The 22,740-nt window shown below is 55.1% G+C and overlaps 2 protein-coding genes and 1 long non-coding RNA gene across 3 annotated transcripts in view; 1 reads left to right on the forward strand and 2 right to left on the reverse strand.

Annotated features, from left to right (window-relative positions):
* Window positions 1–270: 270 nt before the first annotated feature.
* Window positions 271–7,766, reverse strand: TPP1 (tripeptidyl peptidase 1). The gene is made up of 13 exons (XM_064577051.1): window positions 7,612–7,766; window positions 7,441–7,512; window positions 7,023–7,162; window positions 5,696–5,846; window positions 5,358–5,485; window positions 5,027–5,205; window positions 4,650–4,848; window positions 4,309–4,502; window positions 4,013–4,077; window positions 3,459–3,579; window positions 3,217–3,375; window positions 2,919–3,044; window positions 271–2,750 (listed from the first exon to the last, which is right to left on the reverse strand). Exons 1-13 carry the CDS (start codon window positions 7,653–7,655, stop codon window positions 2,610–2,612), a joined length of 1,719 nt encoding a protein of 572 aa, XP_064433121.1. The 5' UTR covers window positions 7,656–7,766; the 3' UTR covers window positions 271–2,609.
* On the forward strand, window positions 3,522–4,450 carry LOC135362380 (uncharacterized). The gene is made up of 3 exons (XR_010406999.1): window positions 3,522–3,646; window positions 3,772–4,077; window positions 4,309–4,450. It is a non-coding gene; the product is annotated as an uncharacterized LOC135362380 (long non-coding RNA).
* Window positions 7,767–8,523: 757 nt separating the features above from the next.
* DCHS1 (dachsous cadherin-related 1) overlaps window positions 8,524–22,740 on the reverse strand; it is a 35,586-nt gene continuing 21,369 nt past the window's right edge. The window contains exons 3-21 of the mRNA XM_045894229.3: window positions 21,623–21,811; window positions 21,294–21,525; window positions 20,917–21,153; window positions 19,547–20,572; window positions 19,132–19,325; window positions 18,823–18,919; window positions 18,579–18,736; window positions 17,516–18,380; window positions 17,182–17,421; window positions 16,967–17,092; window positions 16,114–16,323; window positions 13,998–14,876; window positions 13,765–13,878; window positions 13,386–13,597; window positions 13,143–13,297; window positions 12,819–12,949; window positions 12,420–12,703; window positions 11,928–12,066; window positions 8,524–11,593 (exon numbers count right to left, since the gene is read on the reverse strand). Of these exons, the coding sequence (XP_045750185.1) occupies window positions 8,982–11,593; window positions 11,928–12,066; window positions 12,420–12,703; window positions 12,819–12,949; window positions 13,143–13,297; window positions 13,386–13,597; window positions 13,765–13,878; window positions 13,998–14,876; window positions 16,114–16,323; window positions 16,967–17,092; window positions 17,182–17,421; window positions 17,516–18,380; window positions 18,579–18,736; window positions 18,823–18,919; window positions 19,132–19,325; window positions 19,547–20,572; window positions 20,917–21,153; window positions 21,294–21,525; window positions 21,623–21,811 (8,100 nt within the window). The 3' untranslated portion in view covers window positions 8,524–8,981. The remainder of the gene's footprint in view (window positions 11,594–11,927; window positions 12,067–12,419; window positions 12,704–12,818; window positions 12,950–13,142; window positions 13,298–13,385; window positions 13,598–13,764; window positions 13,879–13,997; window positions 14,877–16,113; window positions 16,324–16,966; window positions 17,093–17,181; window positions 17,422–17,515; window positions 18,381–18,578; window positions 18,737–18,822; window positions 18,920–19,131; window positions 19,326–19,546; window positions 20,573–20,916; window positions 21,154–21,293; window positions 21,526–21,622; window positions 21,812–22,740) is intronic.

Below are 22,740 nucleotides of genomic sequence, written 5' to 3' on the forward strand. Positions count from 1 at the left end.
GCGGGTCTGGGACCCCTCTGGGAACCTGGCGCTTAAAGACCTCGTTTTGGGACACCCCTCAACCACAGGTTGCCTGCCAGTCTGCATCCTTTCTAGTTCCCTTACTCAGCCTTTTAAGGGTTGGAAAGCCCCACTCCCCTCCAGCTGCCAGAAGTGAGGACAGCAGGGGAGCGAATAGTGCTGCTGTAGCTAGGAAGGGAGGTATTTCAGCTTGAGTATGCAAAATCACGTATGTTTGCAATATATGCAAAATCACGAGTGAGGGTGGGGTTTTCAAGCAACAAACATTTATTTAATTCCTATTTGCCAATCCTGAGCTAGGGCCTGGGAGTACAAAGTTCGGTAGGACAAGACTCTAGTCCTCTAGGCACCAACAGTCTTCAAAGGGAGGCAAAGAGGTAAACTGGCATTTTCAATACTATGCTGGAGTTACAATACTAGAGGTAGACACAGAGTATGCAGTGCAAAGGAGAAAGGGAACTAACATCTGCTGCCTACTTCTTTGTGTCAGGCACTCTATCAATTTTATTCCATTTAATTATTCCCTGATTATTGTTAGAGGCAGGTACTGATATCCCCACTTAACAGAGGAGGGAAAAGACTCAGGGAGATGGACTTGTCCAAGGCTCTCTCCCAGTCTACATCAGAACCAAGAATCAAACAATGTTTGGTTTGAAAAAAAATCTGGGATTTTTCTGCTATACCAAATCATTTTCTGCTATACCAAAATCAACTAGCTTCAGAGAGCCAAAGGTTCACTGGAGAAGACTTCTGAGCTGGGTCTTCAAAGAATCCTGGAAACCAACCAGGCAAAGGGAGTCAGGGGTCATGTTAAGGGCACAGAATATCTTGAGCAAAAGTGAAAGGGGGGAAGTGGAGGAAGGGGGAAGGAGAACACGGGAGGATAAACAATTTGTTACTCAGGAAAAATAGCAAGGAAAGGATCAGGTTTGTGAGTCAGAGCAAAAAGCCAGAACTTCATCAGTAATCTTTGAAGGGTCTTAAGTAAATGACCTGATGGGATTTGCATTTTACTCTGGAAAAATGGTTTTATGGACAGGCAGGAAGTAAGGACATCTTTTTCAAGAGCCTCCTAGAATTCAGAGGAGAGAAAATATGGTTCTAAGCTAATTTAGTAGCAGTAGAGATGGAGAGAAGTAAATGAGTTCTAGATATTCTTAGGAAATGTTAGGCAGGACTTGTGGATTGATAAAAATATATTTAAGAGGTGAAATCAGTAGAACTTATTGACAGTGGTAATAGGGAGTGGGAGGTGGAGGAAAGGGGAGTCTAAGATAATACTTAGGCTTCTGGCTTGCTTGGAAGAAGCATAGTCTCATCTACCAAGAAGGAACACAAGAGAATGGTCTGGAATTGGGAAGGAGGGAGATGAAGTATTGAGTGTCATACACCTTGCATTTGAGGTATCAATCATCGTCTGATAGAAAGTCTGATTTACGGAGGGGTAGACGAACCATGAGAGATGATGGACTCTGAAAAACAAACTGAGGGTTCTAGAGGGGAGGGGGGTGGGAGGATGGGTTAGCCTGGTGGTGGGTATTGAGGAGGGCACATTCTGCATGGAGCACTGGGTGTCATGCACAAACAATGAATCATGGAACACTACATCTAAAACTAATGATGTAATGTATGGGGATTAACATAAGAATAAAAAAATAAAAATTAAAAAAAAAAAAGTCTGATTTAGTGAGATGGTGACAGCTGTGGATACAGGTGACTAACTTGTTCCAGGGAACACTGGGTAGATTGAGAAGAGCAAAAGAGTAAAGATGAAGCAATCAAGTATACCAACATTCAATGAGGAAGAAGAGAAAGAGAAGGAAGAAGAGGGAATGGTCAGAAAAGAAGTTAAGCCCTGAAGGCTAAAGAAGGAGAGGCAGTGGACAGCTGTGACAGAGAGCCCATAAAGCAAAGGCTGGGAAGAGTGCACTGGATGAAGCAGCAGGACGGCCATTGCTATCATTGTCAGGGGAGGAAAGAGGGAAAAAGTGAGAGCAGAGGTCTCACTGCACTGAACTGAGGAGAGAACATGAAGTGAAACAGTGTACACAGAGAGCATAGACAACTCTTCGAAAAAGCCTGGTTGAAAAGAGGAAGAAGAAATGGGGGGGAGTGAAATAGGGGGGTTCGGGGGCGCCTGGGTGGCTCAGTCGTTAAGCGTCTGCCTTCGGCTCAGGTCATGATCCCAGGGTCCTGGGATTGAGTCCCACATCGGGCTCCCTCCTTGGCGGGAAGCCTGCTCTCCCTCTCCCACTCCCGCTACTTGTGTTCCTGCTCTCGCTATCTCTGTCTCTGTCAAATAAATAAATAAAATATTTAAAAAAAAATAGGGGGGTTTGGGGGGTCCCAAACAATACTAGTTATAGCATCTATAGAGAAACATGAGGCAGGAGTAGGGAGACGTGAGCGTGATAGAGTAGGGTAGGGTTGGGAGTCAAGTCAAGCTCACAAAATTTCAGGGTTAGGGAGATAAGCTGTCTGCAGCAGTCTATGGTTGAGGGTTCAGCAGGGCTTCCAACAGTGCAGAATAAGGGACCAAGCCAGCAGCTATGGGGCAGGGGATAGGTTCACTCTCCAGCAGGAAAGGGTCACGGGTTGATTAGTGTCTTCAGCAGAGCTGGGAAGTTGGGTGTTCCCCAGCCTGTCACAGGATCCCAGCCAGGGCCAGAGCAGAAACCCTGACCCTGCACCTCTTCATTCAGACAGGACTCATGGCAGCCATGGGTTACCTAGGGAGAAGGTGGATATCAGATCTGGGCCTGTCTGTACCAGTACTAACAGACTAAGCCCCCTTACCTTGTATTTACATTTCAGGACCCCGTCAGAACTGCCCTCAAGTTCATCTTTGCACTCCCCATATTCATGAAAATGTCCACACCCTTCCCTTCCATACTCACATCAAAGAGTCCTGCTCCACGCTGCTGGTAGAGCCTTGGGTTGAGAAAGCCAAGAGGGGGGTGGCCACTGAGGATTCTATGTTCATTTATCAGGGACAGGACCCCACCAAATACTGGAGTAGAGGCCTATAAGAGTGAGGGTGTAAGTAGAAGTTAGGGGTTCAGAGTGATTGGATTTGGGGGAGGGATGTTTGAAAGGATCAGAGGTCTCTGAGGAGACAGGGGTTCTGGGTGCAAGGTCTTAGTAGAGGGTGAGCATAGTTCCTGAGTGGGGGCTTGGAGCCAGGCTGATTCTTACCGAGGTGCCAGACACCCATGGAATGGGCACGCTGTTGCTGACCACCCAGTAGCCATCGGAGAGTGCAGCCACATCTGGATAGGCACGGCCACTGGCATTGAAATAACTGGATGGTGGTAAGTGGGGACTGGAGCTCAGGAACTGGGCTACAGCTTCCTCCTGAAAGATGTTGTTGAGTGAGTACTGTCTGCTGAACTGAGGATCCCTCCCACCCATCCATCCATCCAGACACATACACATACCTGGTATGAAGGCTGTGGGAACACATTGCTGAAGCCACCACCACTGATGTAGTCAACGATCTCATTTGTGACTCGGAATGGATTCTGGAAGGATGTGCCTCCCACTGTGGTGACATAGGGGCTGAAAGCAGAAAACAGCACTCACACTGTATGGGTTCCAAGGGGACTTCCAAAATGTGTGGAGATGGGTAAGTGTGGGCTCGCTTTGCTAGAGGGGCTGGACTCTGTGGGGAAGCAGGTACATGAGAAAGACTAAGAGATTTTGAGCCCTCAAGGCATGGCCTGAGGTGACAGTGCACACTTTTGTCTACAGAACATTCACCAAATCTTCTACTAAAATGCCTGGGAACTGAGAAGAGGAATACTGGGAACTGCATTCCACCCAGAAGCCATGGGGCCTAGACATGTAGGAAGAAGGGAATGCAGCAACCAGAGCTGGTTAAACTGAGGTCTTAGCTACAGGAGCACCTGGTGGGGTCAAAGCAAAGTTCTAGATCATGCAGCCATAGATGAAGATTGGTGGTCACAGGTAAGTAGTGGGCTGGGGTGCTTACCTGGAGGCAGGGAAACTGGGACGGAACTGGTGTCTTCCAGAGACAGACCAACACCCAGCCCCACTGTCACCTGGGAGAAAGACCAAGTTTAGCACTCAGATTAATTGGTCAGAGCTTGATATGTGGGTTCAGATGTCAGAGAAGAAATTCAAGAGTTAGTCATTACTGCAAGAGGTCTGAGTTTAGAGGTCAGATCAATGGTCCCTACTGAGTTCAGATTGTAAGTCAGCGATCACAAGGGTCCCCGTGGGGTCAAAACTCCTGAGTTGAGGTAGGGTCTAAGTTTAGAGTAGGAGGTCACCTGAGGCAAAGAGCAGGGTAAGACCCCGAGCGGCTGCCTTCATGAGCTCCGTGTTGACCCGCTGGGTGTAGGCGCTGCTGAGGGAGTCCTCGTCATCCCCATAGCTCACGGTGTGCACATGCGGCAGGGCTGACTCATTACTCAGCAGCAGGAGCCACTGCAGGAAGGGCTCCTGTGACTCATGTCGGCCTGGATTTGGGGGGAGGGGAGGAGCACAAGGGCGGTCCTTTGGGAGGTTGTCACGGTCTCCCTCTAGCTCATGGGATTCCCTTGAGGGAGCAGTGAGCACCACTCACGACCACCCCTCTCCCCACCCACCAGTCCCCTTGGCAGTACCAGGGCTACTGTAGACCCAGGTGGAGATGTTGGCGCCGGCACTCATCAGGTATTCCACGTCTAGACTGGCCTCGATCCCAGCCCGGCCCCAGCCCTGCTGTCCAACCACACGGGCTACTGATGCCTGGTGTGCAAATTTCCCACCGAAGAGGCGCATGAACTCAGCCAGGTCCGAGTCATGGAAATACTGCTCCAGGAACTACAGAAGGATTCAGATCAGGTATCATGGGTCAGAGGATGCAGCCCCAAGGTCAGGCCAGGGGACACCATTCCAGATAGGGGGTGAGGACCCAGGGGAGGAGTGAGAAAGCAAGCCCCAGCCTGGGGAGGCATCTTGGGTAGGGTGTCAGGACCCTGGAGCTCTCTGTCCGGCTCACCTGGGCACAGGCTTGGCTGTTGTTGGTTGTGCCAGAGCCCACGTCTTGTGCTGTCAAGTTGTATCGCTGACGGATCACGGATGGGGTCACCCCCAGGTGCAGGCCAACAGTCCCTGACACCTGTGGCTCTGGGCGTTGCCTCAGGGATGATGTGGGGGGAAAGCGGTGCAGCCCGCCCACTGTGGGGAGGGGTCAGGCTTGAGGAGGAGATCTTTTAGACTCCAACCCCCACTTTACCACAGATCCCACCTCAAACCCCCCCATGGCACCTAAACTTTTCCAGCCCCTGGTTCTGCCTGCTTCAAACCCCACCGACCCCACTGGGTGTTACCAAAGTCCACATGAGGGGCCAAGGCCTTCGGCAGGTGGTATGGACGTGGGGACCTTATAACATGGATCTCTGCAGGTCCCCCCACATAGCGATGAAACTCAGCCCCAGGGAGCAGCAGTTCTGCCTGTCTGGAGGTCAGAGATCAGAGAACAGAGGTCAGAAAGCAGCACAGACCAGAGCAGAGGAGGCTACCTGAGCATTACTGCTCATTCTTGTCTCCCTGTGTGTTAGCTCTCACCCACAAGCTCCCACCAGCTTCTCAGCTCTCTCCCATTGGGGTGACTCATCTCCCTGATGGGATGATTGGTACCCTCCACGGGGCAATCCTTCCCTCTCACCGGACACTCAGCCAGCAAGTCAGAAAGTCCTGTGTGGTCACTGAGTGGCAGTTCCGGGCTCCAGCTGCCAAGAGCCATTTTTGGACTGTGCGGAAGGTCAGTGGTGATGGCCGGACCAGTTCAGCCACATCCTCTAGGGTCAGGTATTTTCCTGCAGGGATTCAGTAGAGGATCTTGACTTCATTCATTGCTTTTCCAAGTTGCCCATTTTGGACCTCAGCCAGGACATTGGGACTTCCCAGGGAACCTGGTACAGGGTCTTGAGGGATAGGTGGGAACTTTCTAGCAAAAAGGCAGGCTGTGCAGGTACAAGCTATATTTGGGAGCCAGGAGAAGAAAAGGCTAGGGAGACTTGGAATGCCATGGCCAGAAATATGGATTTACCCTAAAGGCCAGAAGGTTGCAAATGCTGCATCAGAACATGTATTGCCATAATCATAAACAACAAATGAGATTAAAAATTAAAATTTCCCATATTAAGTTTATTTCCAGTAAAAGTTCTCAAAACTTTCAGAACCAATTATAAAGTGACATCTAATTCAGTTACAGTCTTCGTACTTGTTGATTTTAAGCTTAACGTGATGGTGAGTCACTGTTTTCCTACAGAGTGCCATGTACACAGCTCCAGGGTGAATCTGAGCCTTCCCCCTCACACACATACCACTGCCACCCAACCATGAAGGGCTTCATGCAGGGGAGGGACACTATCCAGCATGACCACTGGAACAGAACACTGTTTGGGAGCAGAGTAGGGGGCAGGGTGGGGAGTGGGGTGAACCACTCCAGACTGGGCAGCAGTCTGGGTGCAAGAATAAACAAATGGGTGGGCGGTAACAAGCAATGGTAGAAAGCAGAGGACTCCAAAGGCTCTTTCAGAACCAGAACTGGAGATGATAGCTCTAGAGTCTGACTGGAGGAGGAAACAGGCATGGGTTTGAGGGTGGGGAAAGAATTTGAGTTGATGAGCACCTATCTGTACTGGATACTACGTCCCATGTGTCTGGTAAGTAGTAGCAGAATTTGAGTCCAGATTTGATCACACAGCTTGTGCTCTTAACTTTCAGGTTTCTAGCCTGATAAACATAGGTGGGGAGTTTTGGGGGAAGGAATTTGAGTGAGTTTTGGACAGTTTATTTCCTGTTCACTTTTTTTTAATTCAGAAACTCTTCAATGAGGGCCACTGCCATTCAACTGTCCTATATCACCACCTCCCTAGGCACCAAGGGCATGACCCTGACGTTATGTGCGCCATCCCACACTCAGCCCAGCCCTGGAGTCCCTTCACTGCATCCCACTTCCCAGCCCCAGTCCCTATTTCAATAGGCACCATAACGAGGAGAGCCAGGATCCGACACAGCCTGCACCAGCTCGGACAACGTTTCCACGTTCTGCTGTCTCAGGGCAAAGGTGAGACTCAGCTCTTCCTCGTAGTCTACACGGCCCAGGGACACCCAGCCTGGGGGCAACCTGCAGGGTCAGAGGTCAGGAACATGGCCTTTGTTAGTGTGGGGATGGGAAATATTAGTCATGGAAGGTTCAGGATTAGGGGCTGAGACCTGGGGTAGGATCCCAGGGGCAGATACGGCTCACAGGAGGTGAATGATTGGGGACTGAGCCTGGGAACCTGGGGATAAGACTATGGAGTGGGTACCAGGAGCTGGTAAGGGGGTGAGGGAGGCTGGGCCAAGACAGTGGGCATAGGACAGGGCATAGGAAAGGGGGCGGTCTGTGCTAAGTCAACTCACGTCCGCTGCTGGTCCGGCTCCGGGCTATAACTGCATTGGCCAGCGACTAAGAGGGCAAGGAGCCCGACGAGGCTGCAGAGGCGGCAGGCGGGTTTCAGCAGGGGCCGGGCTGCCACTGTATTCCCACCCTCCAACCTGACCCCCTCCTCCCGGGGCCCCCTAATTTCTTACCAGGTTCGGAGTCTCATTCTGCCTTTCTGGAGATCCGCTGTCATGTGACAGATCACATGAGCCTTATAGTCTACCGCGAGCACCAACACCACGCGGCTGCGGGGAAACTCGTGCCCGTGCTGGCTCCTCCTTCAAATGGGTGGTCCTAAATGCTGGAGATGGGTGGGGTTGCCGCCCGATCCTTCCTCTGCGGCCCCGCCAGCACTGGGTTCGTCCGGGCTCCAGACGCCCTCCCCGACCCCCGCCCGCACTGGGTTCGTCCCGGGCTCCAAACCCCACCCCACCCCACCACCGCCCCCCACCCCCGCCCCGGCTGCCGGAGTCCAGCTGGCACCCACCAAAGGGTGTAGGGCAGTGCTTAAGGAAGGGGCCCTGGGGCACACAGACCCACAGACCAGGGTTCCTCCTTAGCTGTATGTTACCGGGAAAGCACCCAACCTCTCGGAGCCTAGGTTTCATTTAGAATACGGAAGCGGCTGTATTTAAAGTGCTCTGCCTCACAGAATTGCAGTGAACATGTACAGAGATAAAGCAGGCACACCGCTCAGCAGAGAGCCTGGTGTGGCAAAGGCTCAAGAGACGTGAGCTCTTGTTCTATGTGGACCCTCAGGCCTAGAGCTGGCCATCCCCAAGATCTTTCCTCACCCAGCCAATCCCTCTCTATGTCAGTGCCTTAAGGAAGCCCCTGCTGTCTGCCTTCTGTCTGGCTTCCCAGCCCTTGTGAGTCGGAAAGGCCAACTGCAGACATGTGACACTCAGCCTCAGGCTCGGCTTGGGCTCCCAGTGCCATCCCCACCCTAGATGCCTGTGTCCACCACCCCTCTGTGCCCCCTGAGGTGTCCACAATGTATCAGATGCCTGGCAATCATCCCCCGGCCCCACGGCCCCCACAGAATACAGCCGGACACTGGATACAAACTGCAGTTTATTAAGGCTCCAGAGTGAGAATTGGCACTTGGTTCTGTGCAGGGGCAGGGGTGTCAGTGGAACCCAAAGGAGCTGGGCCCAAATAGGTTGGAGGGACCTCCCCCATCCCCCTACCCCCCAATAAATAAAGTCTCAGCTCCACCTCAGGGTGCTGGTGCAGGGCAGGAAGCCCTCACTGAGGAGAACCCAGGGCTGCTGCCTCCTTCATATTTCTCCCCGCATTGGACCTGGCCCCAGGTCAGTGCCCAACAGAGCCTCTGTGGCACTGTGCTCTGATGGGGCAGGGTGAGATGTGGGACCTACCCTCACTGGAGGGGTTTAGGATGGGGAGCTGGCCTCCCCCGTGGTCAATCATGGTCCGAGGCTGCCCAGGGCAGGCTCAGATGGGGCCTGCATTGGGGACGCTGTGCGCATCCCAGGTCGGGGCCCAGCCTGGGCCACAGCTAGATGTGCAGCTCTGTGTCATCGGGTGGCTCCAGGCCGGACTCTGCGCTGAGTGCTGAGGCTGAGGGGCCCTGGGCCACCCCAAATGGCGAGACAACGGGTGAGCGAGCAGCCAGAGGAGACAGTGAGGGTGAGAAGCTGGGAGACATGGCAGCTGAGGATAGGGAGCCTTCGTGGCTGATGGGGGAGCGGTGAGAGGCTGGTGGGAAGATGGCCCGGGTTGCTGCCGTGCTGGCTGGCTTAGGGGGCACAGACTTGGCTCCTGGGTGGGCCACAGCAGTGATGAGGGGTGGTGGGTCAATACGGGGAGCCGGGGGGCATGGCCGAGCTTCATCCTTGAGCCGGGCAATCTCTGTGAAGACACTGGCCAGTGGCTGGAACTGAGGGCACCAGCTCAGCAGGTAGTCCCAGTTATAGCTGCCACGGAGCTCCTCCTCACCAGCCACAATGGCTGTCAGTGCACCTGCCACACATGGCTTGCCATCTGCTGGGAAGCCATAGTCCCCGGTGGGTGCAGGGCTCAGGCCACAGCCCCCCAGGAAGGCTGTGGCAGGGGCTGGTGGGCCCTCTTCTCGGTACAGAGTGGCTCCTGCACCTGGCAGCAGCAGCCCTGCCTTGCGGCCCTTATACCAGGTGTCAGGGGCAGGTGGCTCGCAGGATGTGTCACTCAGTCCATCTGCATCCTGCTGGATGCCTGAGTCGGGGCCACGGGCAGCCAAGGAAGAAGCCACACTGGCCACACGCGGGAATTCATTGATCATGCGGATCTCGTCATCCTCTGCAGCCTCTGCTGAGCCTCGACCACTGGAGTGTGAAGGGTCCAAGGAGCCACCTCGGGGGTAGGGTCCTCCAGCTCCTGGCCCACCATAGCTGGGGAGAGTCTGGTGATAGAGGTGCTCTGAGGGTGGTGGGCTGGGTGGCTCTCGGCCTAGCTTCTGCAGAGAGCCACTGGCCAGGGGCGCTGCCTGTGACATCGGACCAGGTGCTGCCTCAGCCTTGCGGCTACGGGCCCGCACCAGCCCTAGGACCAGGGCTGCTAGTGCAAGCACCACCACAACTCCCAGGGAGGCCGCCACAGCCCCCACCAATAGCAGGTTGAGGTCGGGTGCCAGGCCTAGTGCAGTGTGGGTGATATCCACAGTCACGGGCACTGTGGCACTCCGGGAACCAGGCAGAGGCCCCCGTGCCACCACCTCCAGCCTCAGCTCCCGTGGTGCCTCACGCCGTGTCCGGCCTCCACTCCCAGAAGTGCCTGTTCCGCTGCCTGGTGCCCGGCTGTCCACTCGAAGGTACAGGGCACCTGTAGTCTGGTTGATACCAAAATAGGGGGAAGAGGTGGCAAGGGAATAGAGCACCAGGCCATCGGCACCTCCATCCTCATCTGTGGCCTGCACATGACCCAGGCTGTAGCCACGCCGGGCACCTTCTGGCACCTGGAAGTGGAAAGCCGGAGCCAGGAATACTGGGTCATACTCATCCTCCCCTGTCACCAGTACGGACACAGTGACCGAGGCTGAGAGATTCCCAGCATCCACAGCACCCACCAGCAGCTGGAAGCTTCCTGTGTGCTCATAGTCAAAGGCCACTCGTGCCCGCAACTCCCCTGTTGAGCTGTTCAGTGCAAATGCTTCACGGCCCTCAGGCCCTGGCCCGGCCTCCAACAGGCTGTAGCGGAGCCTCCCAAAAGCCCCAGCATCCCCATCAATCGCATGCAGAGTGGTCACAAGAGTGCCTGGAGGCTGGTTCTCTGACAGGCTGGTGCTGAGCAAGCTCAGTGGGAAGACTGGGCCATGGTCATTCACATCCTGGACCTCGATGGTCACTGGTGCCAGAGCAAAGTGTGCCCCAGCAGGGTCGGCAGCCTGCACTACAAGCTGATGTCGAGCCTGGGTCTCACAGTCCAAGGGGCGGGCGAGTCGCAAGGCACCTGAGCTCTCATCCAGTTCAAAGAGCCCAGAAGGGTCACCTGAGCTAAGGGTGAAACGCACAAGGCCATGAGGACCCGGGTCAGCGTCAGAGGCCTCCACATGCAGCAGCTCAGTTCCAACAGGTGTGTCCTCGGGAACCGCCATGCGGTAGGACGCTCGAGTGAAGACAGGGGGGTTGTCATTGACATCCAGCACAGTGACGGTGACAGGCACGGCTGAACTGCGAGAAGGCTGCCCCCGGTCAGCTGCAGCCACAGTTAAGTTGTACTGGGTTAGGCTTTCAAAGTCTAGAGGCTCAAGCAACACCAGGCAGCCCAGTGCCCGGGGGCCTAGTCCATTACCTTCCTCAGTCTCAGCCAGCCGGGGTTCCAGCTGGAAGACTCGGCCCCGGTTGCCACTGACAATGCTATAGTCCACGGTGGCATGGGTGCGGCTTCCATCGGCATCCGTGGCCTCCAGGGTGAGCAGGGTGGAACCAGGGGGCAGATCCTCAGTCACAGCCACACGGTAGTGTGGCAATGTGAAGCTGGGGGTGTGGTCATTCTGGTCCTGCAGCTGCACATGCACTGTGGCTCTTGCTGCCCGTCCTGGCATCCCATGATCTCGTGCTTCCAGCACCACGTCCACCACTCCTGGCCCCTCCTGGCCCAAGGCCACTGTCCCCACTGTTGTGAACAAAGTCCCTGAGATGAGAAGGGAATGGAGAGAAATATGCATTCAGCAGACGCTGTAGGTGAGTACAGGGGTGATCCTTTGGGGGGCCTAAGAAATGGCTTTGGAAGTCAGACTCCAGGGAATGGCCTATGTGCTGGGAATTTATGGAATGGTCTCCAGGATTCACGAAATGGCTTCTGGACATGCAGTCAGGACAGAGCTTAAAACAGAGACAAAGGAGGGAAAATGTTCTCACTGGGTCAGAGATCCAGGAGTTAAGAATTCAGGCAAATTCTAGGAATGGAGTGAAAATATGGCCAATCATGGTCAAAGATAAGGGGTCAGATCCTGGGAAGGACGTACCATTGTTGGAGTCAACACTGAAGCCCTCAGCAGGGGAAGCTAGGTGGTAGGAAATGTGACCATTGGCACCTGAATCCCGGTCAGTGGCAGAGACGGAGAGAATGGCACTGCCTGGAGGTGTGTGTTCAAGCAGTGTCACCTGAGGAGTGAGGACAAGTGTTTATGGCTGTTTCCCAGCTGCCCTATTGTCCACTCAGCCTATGTTCTGGAGCTTGGTCCCATGAGCCCTGCTTGGCATCCATGCCAGCTTGAAGCCCATACTCAGTGTTCAAACTGCCCACCTTCCTCCATTTCTGGGCACAGGATGAAGAACCTGGACATAGCTCCTAGGACTTGGAAGGCTGGTTTGAGATGGGACCCTCCCATCCCCAGGGCTCCATCCTCAGGTCAGTTCCAACATCCAGCCCACCTCAGACACTTCTAGCCTTGCCACTTCCTTCCAACATGAACAACCCTGGGCCCAGGTGTGGGGTCAGCTGGGGACATCAGTACCTGGTAGAGGCTCTGTGAGAAAGCAGGTGCATTGTCATTGACATCCTCCACAAATACTGTGAGGTTAGCATGGCCCTCATGAGGTCCATCATGTGCCAGCAGCTGCAGGTGATAGCAGTCACGTTGCTCAAAGTCCAGGGGGCCCGTGAGGGAGAGGCGGCCTCCATAGCGACCTACACTGAAGGGATCCTGGGGTCCAGATGGGCTCAGCACGTACCACAGCACCGGTCCTGAGTCCACATCATTCCCTGTTACCTGTGCAATCTCTGAGCCCAAAAGTGCATCTGCAATACATGGGACAAGTGTGTTTGGCATGGTCCAAGACACCCCTGGAGCCCCAGGGTGGGGTAAAGTGCTGCCCTACCACCCTCTCTACCTCTCACTTTCCCGAGCCCTCACCTTCTGACACTCGGAGCTCCCAGGGCTGGGGAATGGTGGGGCGATTATCATTGGTGTCGATGACCATCACCGTCAGGGTAGCTGAGCCCACCAGGGCTGGGCTTCCTCTGTCTGTGGCCATCAGTACCAGCCTGGACACAGAGCACAATCAGAGGTGGGGTCTGGGGATAAGGGAAAACCCTGGGCAGGGCTAGGAGGACTCACGACAGCCTGGGGGCCTGGGGGCCTCAGGATGTGGCCTAGAGATTGAGAGGGATTCAGGGCAGGGCTTGAAACTGGATGGAGCCAGGATGGGGTCTTGGAACCTACAGGGCCAGGCCTTACCGTGTTTCAGCCCAGATCTCACGGTCCAGGATGGCTGTGGTAGTAATAGTGCCTGTGCCTGGGTCTACATGGAACAAACCCCGTGCTGGTTGGGATGCGGCCAGGCTGTAGGAGATCTGTCCACTGGGGCCTTGGTCCAGGTCATCTGCCTCCACCTGGTGGGAGGAGGAGGCTGCTGGCACTGGGCTGGCCACAGACAAGTCTAGCCAGCCCTGCCCCCCATCTTCCCATCACATCCCACACCTGCAGCAGAGGTCCCTCCAAGGGCCGGGACTCAGGCAGGAAGGCCACGTAGTGGGGCCGCAGGAAGCGGGGAGCATTGTCATTGGCATCTTGCAGGGTTAGGGTCAGCACGGAGAAGGCAAAGACTCCCCCACTCTCCGCTTGCAACACCAGTCGCAGTCGTGGGCTGGTCTCGAAGTCCAGCCCCTCTGCCGAGCGAACTGTGATGGCTCCTGGGGGGAGGCAGAAAGCATCAGACAGCCCTTGCTTGCCCTGGAGCCTCCCTCTCTGATGCCCCTTCCTCAAGGGCAGCCCCTCCCCAACCAGGGCCTTCTCGGGCCCAAGGAGGAGCACCCCCAGGAGCCTGTCCTCTCACAGAGCCCCTGCTCCTGCCCCCTACCTGTACTCGGCTGGATGGAAAATGTCCCTTTCTCATTCCCACTGAGAATGCTGTAGGTGATTGGTCCACTTGAGCCCCCTGCATGGACAGCCTTAGGGGAGACAATGGGAGTCCCTGCAGAGAAGATGGTATTGGTTGGACCGTGAGCACTGAGGGAGTTTACCAGACATTTTTAGTGAGTAACCCCAGCCCATCCAGGGATACAAAGCTGGGAGGCATGGTTGAGGACCCACCTGGGGGCGCATTCTCACGGAGCATGGCTTCACTACTAGCCCGAGGAAAGCGGGGTCCACGCTCAGACTCCCCCTGCAGCCCAACAATGACCACACCAGTGGCAGAGCGAGCTGGACGGCCAAGGTCGGTGGCCACGACGAAGAGGACACGATCCCGGGGGCCCAGGGCTACAGGTGAGCGGGCCACACGTATTTCACCAGTGTAAGAGTCCACGGTGGTGCCAGGAGGTGGCGTGCCTGCCAGCCGGTATAGGATGGAGGCATTAGCACCAGCATCACGGTCTTCAGCTCGCAGAGTGGCCAGAGCCAGGGTCGGGGTGCTAAGGCTGGGGCCTGGGCGGGGCAGGTGCAGCCTCAGGGGACTGGTGGGGAAGGTGGGTGCATGGTCATTGACATCACGCACGGTGATGGTGACAGGTACCGTGGTGCTCAGGGGCCCAGCAGCTGCACCATCCACCGCACTCACAGAAAAGGCATAGCTGGGACACTGCTCTCTGTCTAGGGCTGTGGCTGTGCGTAATTCCCCAGAGCTGGGCTCCAGCAGGAAGGCTCCTGCTGCACCTGTACCCAGGTAGTAGGTCACACGGCCGTTGGCCCCAGCATCAGGGTCATGAGCCTGTAGCTGCAGCAACAGGGTCCCTGCAGGTGCATCCTCAGGCACCTCCACAGAGTAGGCAGGCACAGGGAAGGCTGGGGCATGGTCATTGGCATCCAGCACTGTCACTGTCACAAGCAGAGTAGCACTGAGAGCTGGCTGGCCTCCATCCCGGGCCTCTATCCGCAGCTGGAATGCTGGCTCCACCTCTCGGTCTAGTGGCCTCATGGTGCCAAACTCCCCAGAAGCTAGGCCTAGGACAAAGGCTCCTGATGGGTCCCCATCTGCAGAGAAGTACATGTGCACATAGACAAAGATGTGTCAGCCCATGGGAGTGAGGGTGATATATAGGCAACAGCAAATGGGAAGGGGTGGAGGGGAGAGAAACTGGGAGAAAGGAAGAGAGGAGAACCACAGATGGTAAAGGAAGATACTATAAAGCAGCTGTTCTCAGAGTGTGGTCTGGGAACTCCTTTCAGGGAGTATATAATCAAAACTAGTTTCATAGCAATACTAAAACATTATGTGCCTTTTTAAATTCTTAGTATCTCACAAATGTAGAGTCAAAATGCTTCCATGACAAGTGATGACATCACTTGTATAGTAATGGAATGTGTGCTTACGAATTCTTATGTCTTCTAGAACATAGATACAAAGTTTAGAGCATAAACGTGTATTTTCAAAGACTTATTCAGTTTTTTGTTGCTGTTGTTGTTTTAAAGATTTTATTTATTTATTTGACAGAGAGAGAGGAAACACAAGCAGGGGGAGCAGCAGGGAGAGGGACAGGGAGAAGCCGGCCCGCTGAGCGAAGAGCTCGATGACGTGGGGCTCATGGGGTTCGATCCCAGGACTCCAGGATCATGACCTGAGCTGAAGGCAGACGCTTAACCAACTGAGCCACCCAGGTGCCCTGACTCATTCAGTTTTTACTGGCTTACTTTTAGTTACACCTGCTATAATCTTTGCAATCTCACTGCCGTCCAACAAACTATTTGAACTCCTAATATTTCTTTGTGCCTATGAAGAAATACAGTAAGCAGGATACTTCACTGGCTGTTTTACAATGGTGTTTTAAGATTTTTCTCAGCTTTAATATCTAATATACTAAATATTGATGTAATGTGTTTATTATACATACATATTTGTATTATGTTTGTTATAATATCATATTATTATATCAATAAGTACTGATATCATATAAACAAAAACTCTTCAGGGTTCTCAAAAATTAAAAATATTAAGGGTTACTGAGACCAAAAAGTTTGAGAACAAGTGCTCCACAGGGAGAAACAAGAAAGAAAAAGAAAAGAAACAGGAAATAAAAACAGAGACACAGAGAGACATAAAGAGCTGAAGAGGCATAGAAAGAGACACTTAGAAACACATATATGCATGATTGAAAAGGTAGAAGACCAAGGAAAGGGAAAGGAAACCCAGACACACTGAGGCTGACATAAGCCCACAAGGAGTAAATCTGGGCAAGTGGTGCTAGATTAGCAAATGTGGGACATTTCTCACCCAGGATGTGGTACTGCAGCTGCCCATTGGCTCCCACGTCTGGGTCAGAGGCCCGCAGCACCGTAAGGGTCTGGGGGTCCTGGCCCTCTGGCACCTCCAGGGAGAGGTGGGCACTCCCAAAGGTTGGGGCATGGTCATTCTCATCCTCCACGGCCACTCGCACTGTGACATGGGTCAGCAGCGGGGGTGAGCCCCTGTCCCGGGCATACACTGTGGGGAAGCAAAATCAGTAATATGTAGCCTGCTCCCATCCATGGATAAACCCACACCACACAGCATTCACACATGTTCACCAGGTGCACATATGAACCAGAAAATGTCCATCTCTCCACACTCTGCAAGCACATGGGTGCCTACATGTGTACATGCACACATAAACATACATGTCAGAAGACTTTTTTTTTCCCCACTTCCCATACTTAGTGCAAGAAAGATGTATCTTGGATTAGTGGTAATGTGACAGAAAAGGCACTAAATAAGGTATCAAAAGATGTGGGTTCAAGTCCCAGCTCTACCGCTTCCAAGCTGTGTTAGCTTGCATAGGTCACTTAACCTCTATGGTCCTCATTATCAATATGCTTTTCTGTTAGATGGCCACAGTATAATCTGAGGGAATCCTAAAGGACAGAGCTGTGGCATTATGTATTTAAGAGTTTGTGAGATCACAACGGTAACAGCCTAAAAGTCAGATCACCTTGCAATCTGCCCAACTCTTGCCTCCCCAAAAGGATCCAAAAATATAACAAGCTGTGCTATAATAGGTGGAAGCTTCTAGAGGGTAGTTTGGAGGTTCTGCTCATGTAACACTGGTGCTCACAACACCTCAGGCTTTTGGGGTCCTGTCAATGTGTACCTGTCAGGTTGATCTCCTCCTGCTCCTCGCGATCCAGAGCCTGAAGAGTCGTGAGAACTCCAGTGTCTGGATCCAGGGAGAAGCTTTCGCCAGAGATGCCTCCATAAGTCACTTGCCCATTGGCCCCTGAGGAGGGGCAGCATGGAAGGAGATCAGAGGGTAAATATACCCTTTCTTGCCCAGTGACCCTCTCCACTCATCCCCTCAGGTCTTACCCAGGTCTGGGTCGGTTGCCCGCAGAGTGAGCAGAGAAGTGCCAGGCGGGCTGTTCTCACGCAAGAGGACGCTGTACTCCTGCTGCTGGAAAGCGGGTGCCTCGTCGTTGACGTCAGCGACACTGACAGTCAGGAGCTGCGTGGCTGAGCGCGGCGGGGAGCCGTGGTCGGCGGCCACCACTGTCAGTACGTGCTCAGCTCGCTGTTCCCGGTCCAGGGACCGCACCACGGACAGCGCTCCTAGGTGAGCGGTAGGGCAGGTTGGAAGGAAACCTCAACACTCTCTTCCCATCAGCACCCTCCCTCGCCCCAACCTCCTCCGGGCCCAACTCACCGGTGCTGGAGTGTAGCCGGAAGTAGCCGTCCCCGCCAGCTGCCAGGCGATAGGACACGCGTGCGGCTTCGCCCAAGTCCGGGTCCCTTGCTACCACGTGCAGCGCCACCGGCCCGGGCGGCTGATCCTCGGGGATGCGCACACGTGAGGGCGAGGCGAAGACGGGCGCGTTGTCATTCTCATCCGTGACAAAGACGCGCGCCGAGACGCGCGCTGCGCGCCGGCGGCTGGCGTTGGCGGGCCGGTCGGAGGCTTCCACGAGCAGCAGCAGGGCGGGTGTGGTCTCCCGGTCCAGGCCTCGCGGTGCGCTGAGCGCCCCGGTGCGCGCGTCCAGGCGAAGCGCGGGCACCGGCGGCTCCTGGCGCAGCAGGCGGTAGCGCACGTCGCTGTTAGGGCCCGGGCCGTCGGCGTCCGACGCGCGGAAGGTGTACAGCGCCGCGCCAGGATCCGGGTTCTCCGGCAGCGCCAACGCCAGCGGATCGCGCGCGAAGGCCGGCGCGTGCTCGTTCTCGTCCTGCACGCGCACCTGCACGCGCAGCAGCCGCGCCCCCGCGCCTCCCGGGCCCTCAGCGCGCACAGTGAGAGCGCGCCACGCCGGGCCCGCCTCGAAGTCCAGGGGCCGCGCCAGGTACAAGCGCCCTGAGGCCGCGTCCAGCGCGAAGGTGCCCTCTGGGTCGGCGCCGCCCACCAATGTGTAGGTGAGTGCGCCCACCCCCGCCGGCTCCGGCGACGCCACAGAGCCCAACAGGGAGCCCGGCTGCAGCCCTTCGGCCGCTGTCACCGTCAACACGACGGGCACTGGAGCCGCTGGGTCTGGCTCTGAGGGATCTGCTGGGGGCTCAGCGGAGCGAACTGAGGGAAGCACCTGTTGTGGACGGAAGAGGAAGGACAGAATCAGTGGGACCCGTGTAAAAGGGGTCTGGGCTGGCCGACTGGGTAGCTGAAAGGGTAGTCAGAGTAGCCCGACTAGAGGACATAAGGATTCTGTGAAGGTGTAGCTCTTGGAGAAGCCCATAGCGGTGGCCAAAGAGAAGTGGACAGATTTAAGGAAGGGCAGCCGTACCTGCACCAGCAGCTGGAGGCTGGAGCTCCGAGGGGGGCTGCCTTGGTCGTGAGCACTCAAAGTCAGCACGTAGTGTGGCCGCTCTGCTCGGATCAGGGGTGCTGCAGTGAGCAGCTCCCCCGAGTGAGGGTGAAGAGTGAAGAGCTCTGAGCCAGGACCTGGGAACAGTAGAGGAAGAAGGGTGAGAGCTCAGCAGGTCATGCCATCACCACCAACTCCCTTCTCTCCACACCACCCCCCATACCAGTTAGTGTGTACAGGATGGTGCCGTTCTCCCCCTCATCTGGATCCTTGGCCTGCAGAGTCGTCACCAGTGTCCCTGGAGGCACTCGATCTGGTACCTGTGGGGACACACAACTCACCTACAGCTGTGTCCTTCCTGTTCTTGAGTTATCTCAGGGTCAAGTTCCCCTCACTTGAATGCAGGCAGAGCCCCTTTCTTGCTCTCACACCTGTTCCAAGAGCCAGTCTCTCTTACCTATACCTACAGCTCTGTGGGGAGCCCCACTGCCTCTCACACTTTTTCAGGGCAGAGTCCTGCCACTTCACATACCTGTATAGGGAGGCCCCCGCCAGCAGCCCCGGAAGCTTGCAGGAAGCTGGGGCTGTTGTCGTTGAGGTCGAGTACTGCGATGTGCACGGTGCCTGTGGTACTACGGGGTGGGCTCCCCCCATCCTGCACCTGCACCAGGAGCTGGTAGCTGCTCTGCCGCTCTCGGTCCAGGGTTTGGAGTGTGGTCATCTCTCCTGGGAGTGCAGGATAGGGATCATGTATGGGGTAGCTAGGGATGTACAGCCTGAGGCCTGCAGCTAAGAAGCTGGGGTTTAGGGAGTGTGGGAGGGAATGCCAGGGTGAAAGTCCAGGCTCAGTCCTGGTCCTCATGGCAGGGGTCTGGGGATTCTGTCTGGGTATTCACCAGTCTGAGGATGAGGCTATGAGGTCTCAGAATTTGGGCCCCAGTGCTCACCAGTCTGGGGGTGGATGCGGAAGGCCTTGCTGTCTTCTGACAGCGGTCGCAGGCTGTAGGTCAGACGTCCATTGGGTCCTGAGTCTCGGTCAGTGGCAAAGACCCGGCCCACGCTGGTCCCTGGGGGCTGGTTCTCAGCCACAGCCAGGAAGGTGGGCTCCTCAGACAAGCGGGGACTGTGGTCATTCTGGTTGAGGATGCTGACCCTCACGGTGGCTGTGCCTGTCTGCTGCCCCAACTCAGCTTTGGACCCAGACACTGCCAGTACCTTCAGTGTGTACAACTCCTGGGCCTCACGGTCCAGTGCTGCTCGCACCCATAGCCAACCACTCTGTGGTTCCAGGCCAAAGGGGTTACTTGGCCCATCTGCTGCAAGATGGTAGGTGATGGGGCCCCCATCTGGTGCTTGAGCTTGCACTTGCAGGACCTTAGTTCCAGGGGTGGTGCCTGAGGGCAGGTCCACACGGTAGGAAGGGCTGTCAAAATGAGGAGCCAGCCCACGGGTCCCCAAATCCTGTACCACCACCCGTAGTCGAAAGTGGCTGGTGCGGGGTGGGGAGCCTCCATCTCGGGCCTCCAACTCCAGCTCATGGGCTGGCCCCCCTGGGGGCCCCAGAGGTCCCATAAGCCGTACATGGCCTGTAGTGGGGTCCACAGTGAAGGCCCCACCACCCCCAGCAAGCAGGGTAAAGGTGACTCGACTGTTAACACCTGCATCAGGGTCCAGAGCCCGAAGTGTATAGATGGGGGTCCCTGGGGCAGTGTTTGGCGGCAGCAACACTGTGTCTTCAGGTGCAGGGAAGGCAGGGGAGTTATCATTCACATCATCCAGCAGCACACGCACCCGAGCTACAGCAAAAGCCGGGGGCACTCCACTGCCTGCCCGCACCTCCAGCTCCAGCACTGGTCCCAGCAGCTCCCGGTCCAGAGGGCGAAGTGTTTGTAACAGCCCTGAGGCCCCATCTAAGGAGAAGAGTCCTCGGGGATCCCCACCTGATAGGGCAAGGGTCACAGACCCCAAGCGACCTAGGAGAAGGAGAGAGGAATCAAGAAAGAGATGGGGGCACCTATTGAGTTGGGGACCTAGACTCTGATCTCAAGGAGGGCTAAGCACCATCCACACCTGTGTCTTTCAAACTATTAAGGGGAGGGGCAGGTGGTGGCAGAGATGCTGGGTGGCACTACGGTGATACTTCATGTGCCTGGGGATGAAGCAGAGTGCCTGCACTGTGCCCAGGGGTGTGTTGGGGATTTGAACCTGCACGTTTTGTACTGGGGCTATCTATGGTGTGATACTGTAGGGTGCTTTGAGATGGGTTATGTTGGGGTGGCTGGGTAGAGCACCAAATGGGTATAATGATAAATAATACCTGGTGGATTGCGTGCCTGGACTATGCCCACACTGGTGCCTGGTGCCACATCCTCTGGTACAGAAAAGACATACTGTAGTTGCTCAAATACTGGTGGCACAGGGGTTCCAGGCACAATGCTGACGTTGACTCGGGCACTGGGCTCTGCCTGCAGGCCACCTCCATCCTGAGCCCCAATCTCCAGCTGCACCACAGAGTTGGCCCGTCTGGCCAAGGGCCAGGCTACTGTCAACAGCCCTGGGAGAAGGGACAGAAGCAGAGATGTATAAGGAAACAGCACAGAGGTAGAAAGGTTATGGGAAGGGGGGGCAGTACTTCATTTAAGTAGGTGGGAAGAGGGGTCTGGGGACAAGCCCTGAGAATGGGAGGGTCCTCACCTGAGTGCTCATCCAAGGCAAAGAGTGGGGGGTTATTGCCAGCCAGGATGTGGTAGGAGAGTCGCCCGTGGGGCCCCTGATCAGGGTCATGGGCACGCACCCTCAGCACAGCTGTGCCTGGTGTACTATGTGCACTCAGACTGGCAGCATACTCCCGTGGGTAAAACTGCGGTGGGTTGTCATTCTCGTCTGACACAAACACCTTCACGTATACCATGGACTTGAGGCCTCCCTAGGGAGACAGGCAGCCATAAGACAGATGGGCCTTGTCTGGCTCTGGTGAATGCCCTATCCCAACACCCCAACCTGCCCACGGTCTGCCCACTCACCCCATCCACAGCCGTCACTGTGAAGTCAAAGCTTGAGGGTCCCTGATCTCGGTCCAGGGTCCGGGTTGTGCACACATCACCACTGTGGGCATCGATGCGGAACGGGGGAGACCCTGAGGCGCCAAGTCCGGCCCCCAAGGAATAGGAGAGGAGGCCAAATGGACCACTGTCTGCATCTGTGGCCGTCACCTAGGGAGAGGCTGGGGTGAGTGATGCCCCGTCTTTTTGACAGAAGAGCCAGAGCTAAGTGGCAGTTAGAAGGGGCAGGCCCTGGGCCAACTGGGTGCCAGAGTCTCTGGATGGTGACACTGAGAGGGGACCAGTAGGACGTGGGCCAAAACCCAACCTCACCACCTCAGACCTCACCACCTGGTTTAGGTTCCTGTGAGCTTCTGGTCACAACATTTTTGTCAGCTGGTCAATAGGTCAATACATAAACCTTGTTTTATGTGTGTTTCTGTTTAAAGACACCTAATATATTGTTGATTCATTAACATTGAATCCACAGCTGATGGCACTATAAATCATATCTGAATGAAGCTTATCTAACACATATATTGTCTTCACAAGGCACTTCATAAGGTTCCCCTTAGGAACACTAGGCAGCACTTTAGTACTACACTTAGGGACCATAGTAAAGAGCAAAATCACCAAACAAAAGGGACAAAAATGCGAAAAATGTGGCACCAAATAGACCGCAGAAAGGACCCTTGTTTACAGTACGAGCTGAAACATGAAGGCAGAGTGTTGCCTGGAATGTGCACATCAGTCCACTTGAATTTTTCATCATTCTGCACATGTGCTGGAATGACTGCAAAAGCTCCATGAGTATTGATTCGGGGGTTACAAATACATTTTAGAGAGTCGGCAAATTTACAAATACAGAATCTGCACATGATGAGGACCACCTGCACTGGTAGAGGAGCGTGCTTGGGGCTGTGACTGCAAGTTCCAGGTGGGCCACAGGGGGTTAGTGACCATCACCAAGTCTCATAATCACTCTGAGCAGAGAACTAGATGACCAATGGAATTACTGGGGCTGATGTTCTAGCCCTGCTTTTTCCTGAGTCTGGCCATTCCAGAGTGGGGTCTGATTGATTTGGGGATCTAATCACTGG

Source organism: Mirounga angustirostris, unplaced genomic scaffold (genome assembly GCF_029215605.1).
Source record: "Mirounga angustirostris isolate CCGP_5_RB_7025 unplaced genomic scaffold, mMirAng1.0.hap1 SCAF_13, whole genome shotgun sequence".
In the NCBI taxonomy this organism is placed as follows: Eukaryota; Metazoa; Chordata; class Mammalia; order Carnivora; family Phocidae; genus Mirounga; species Mirounga angustirostris.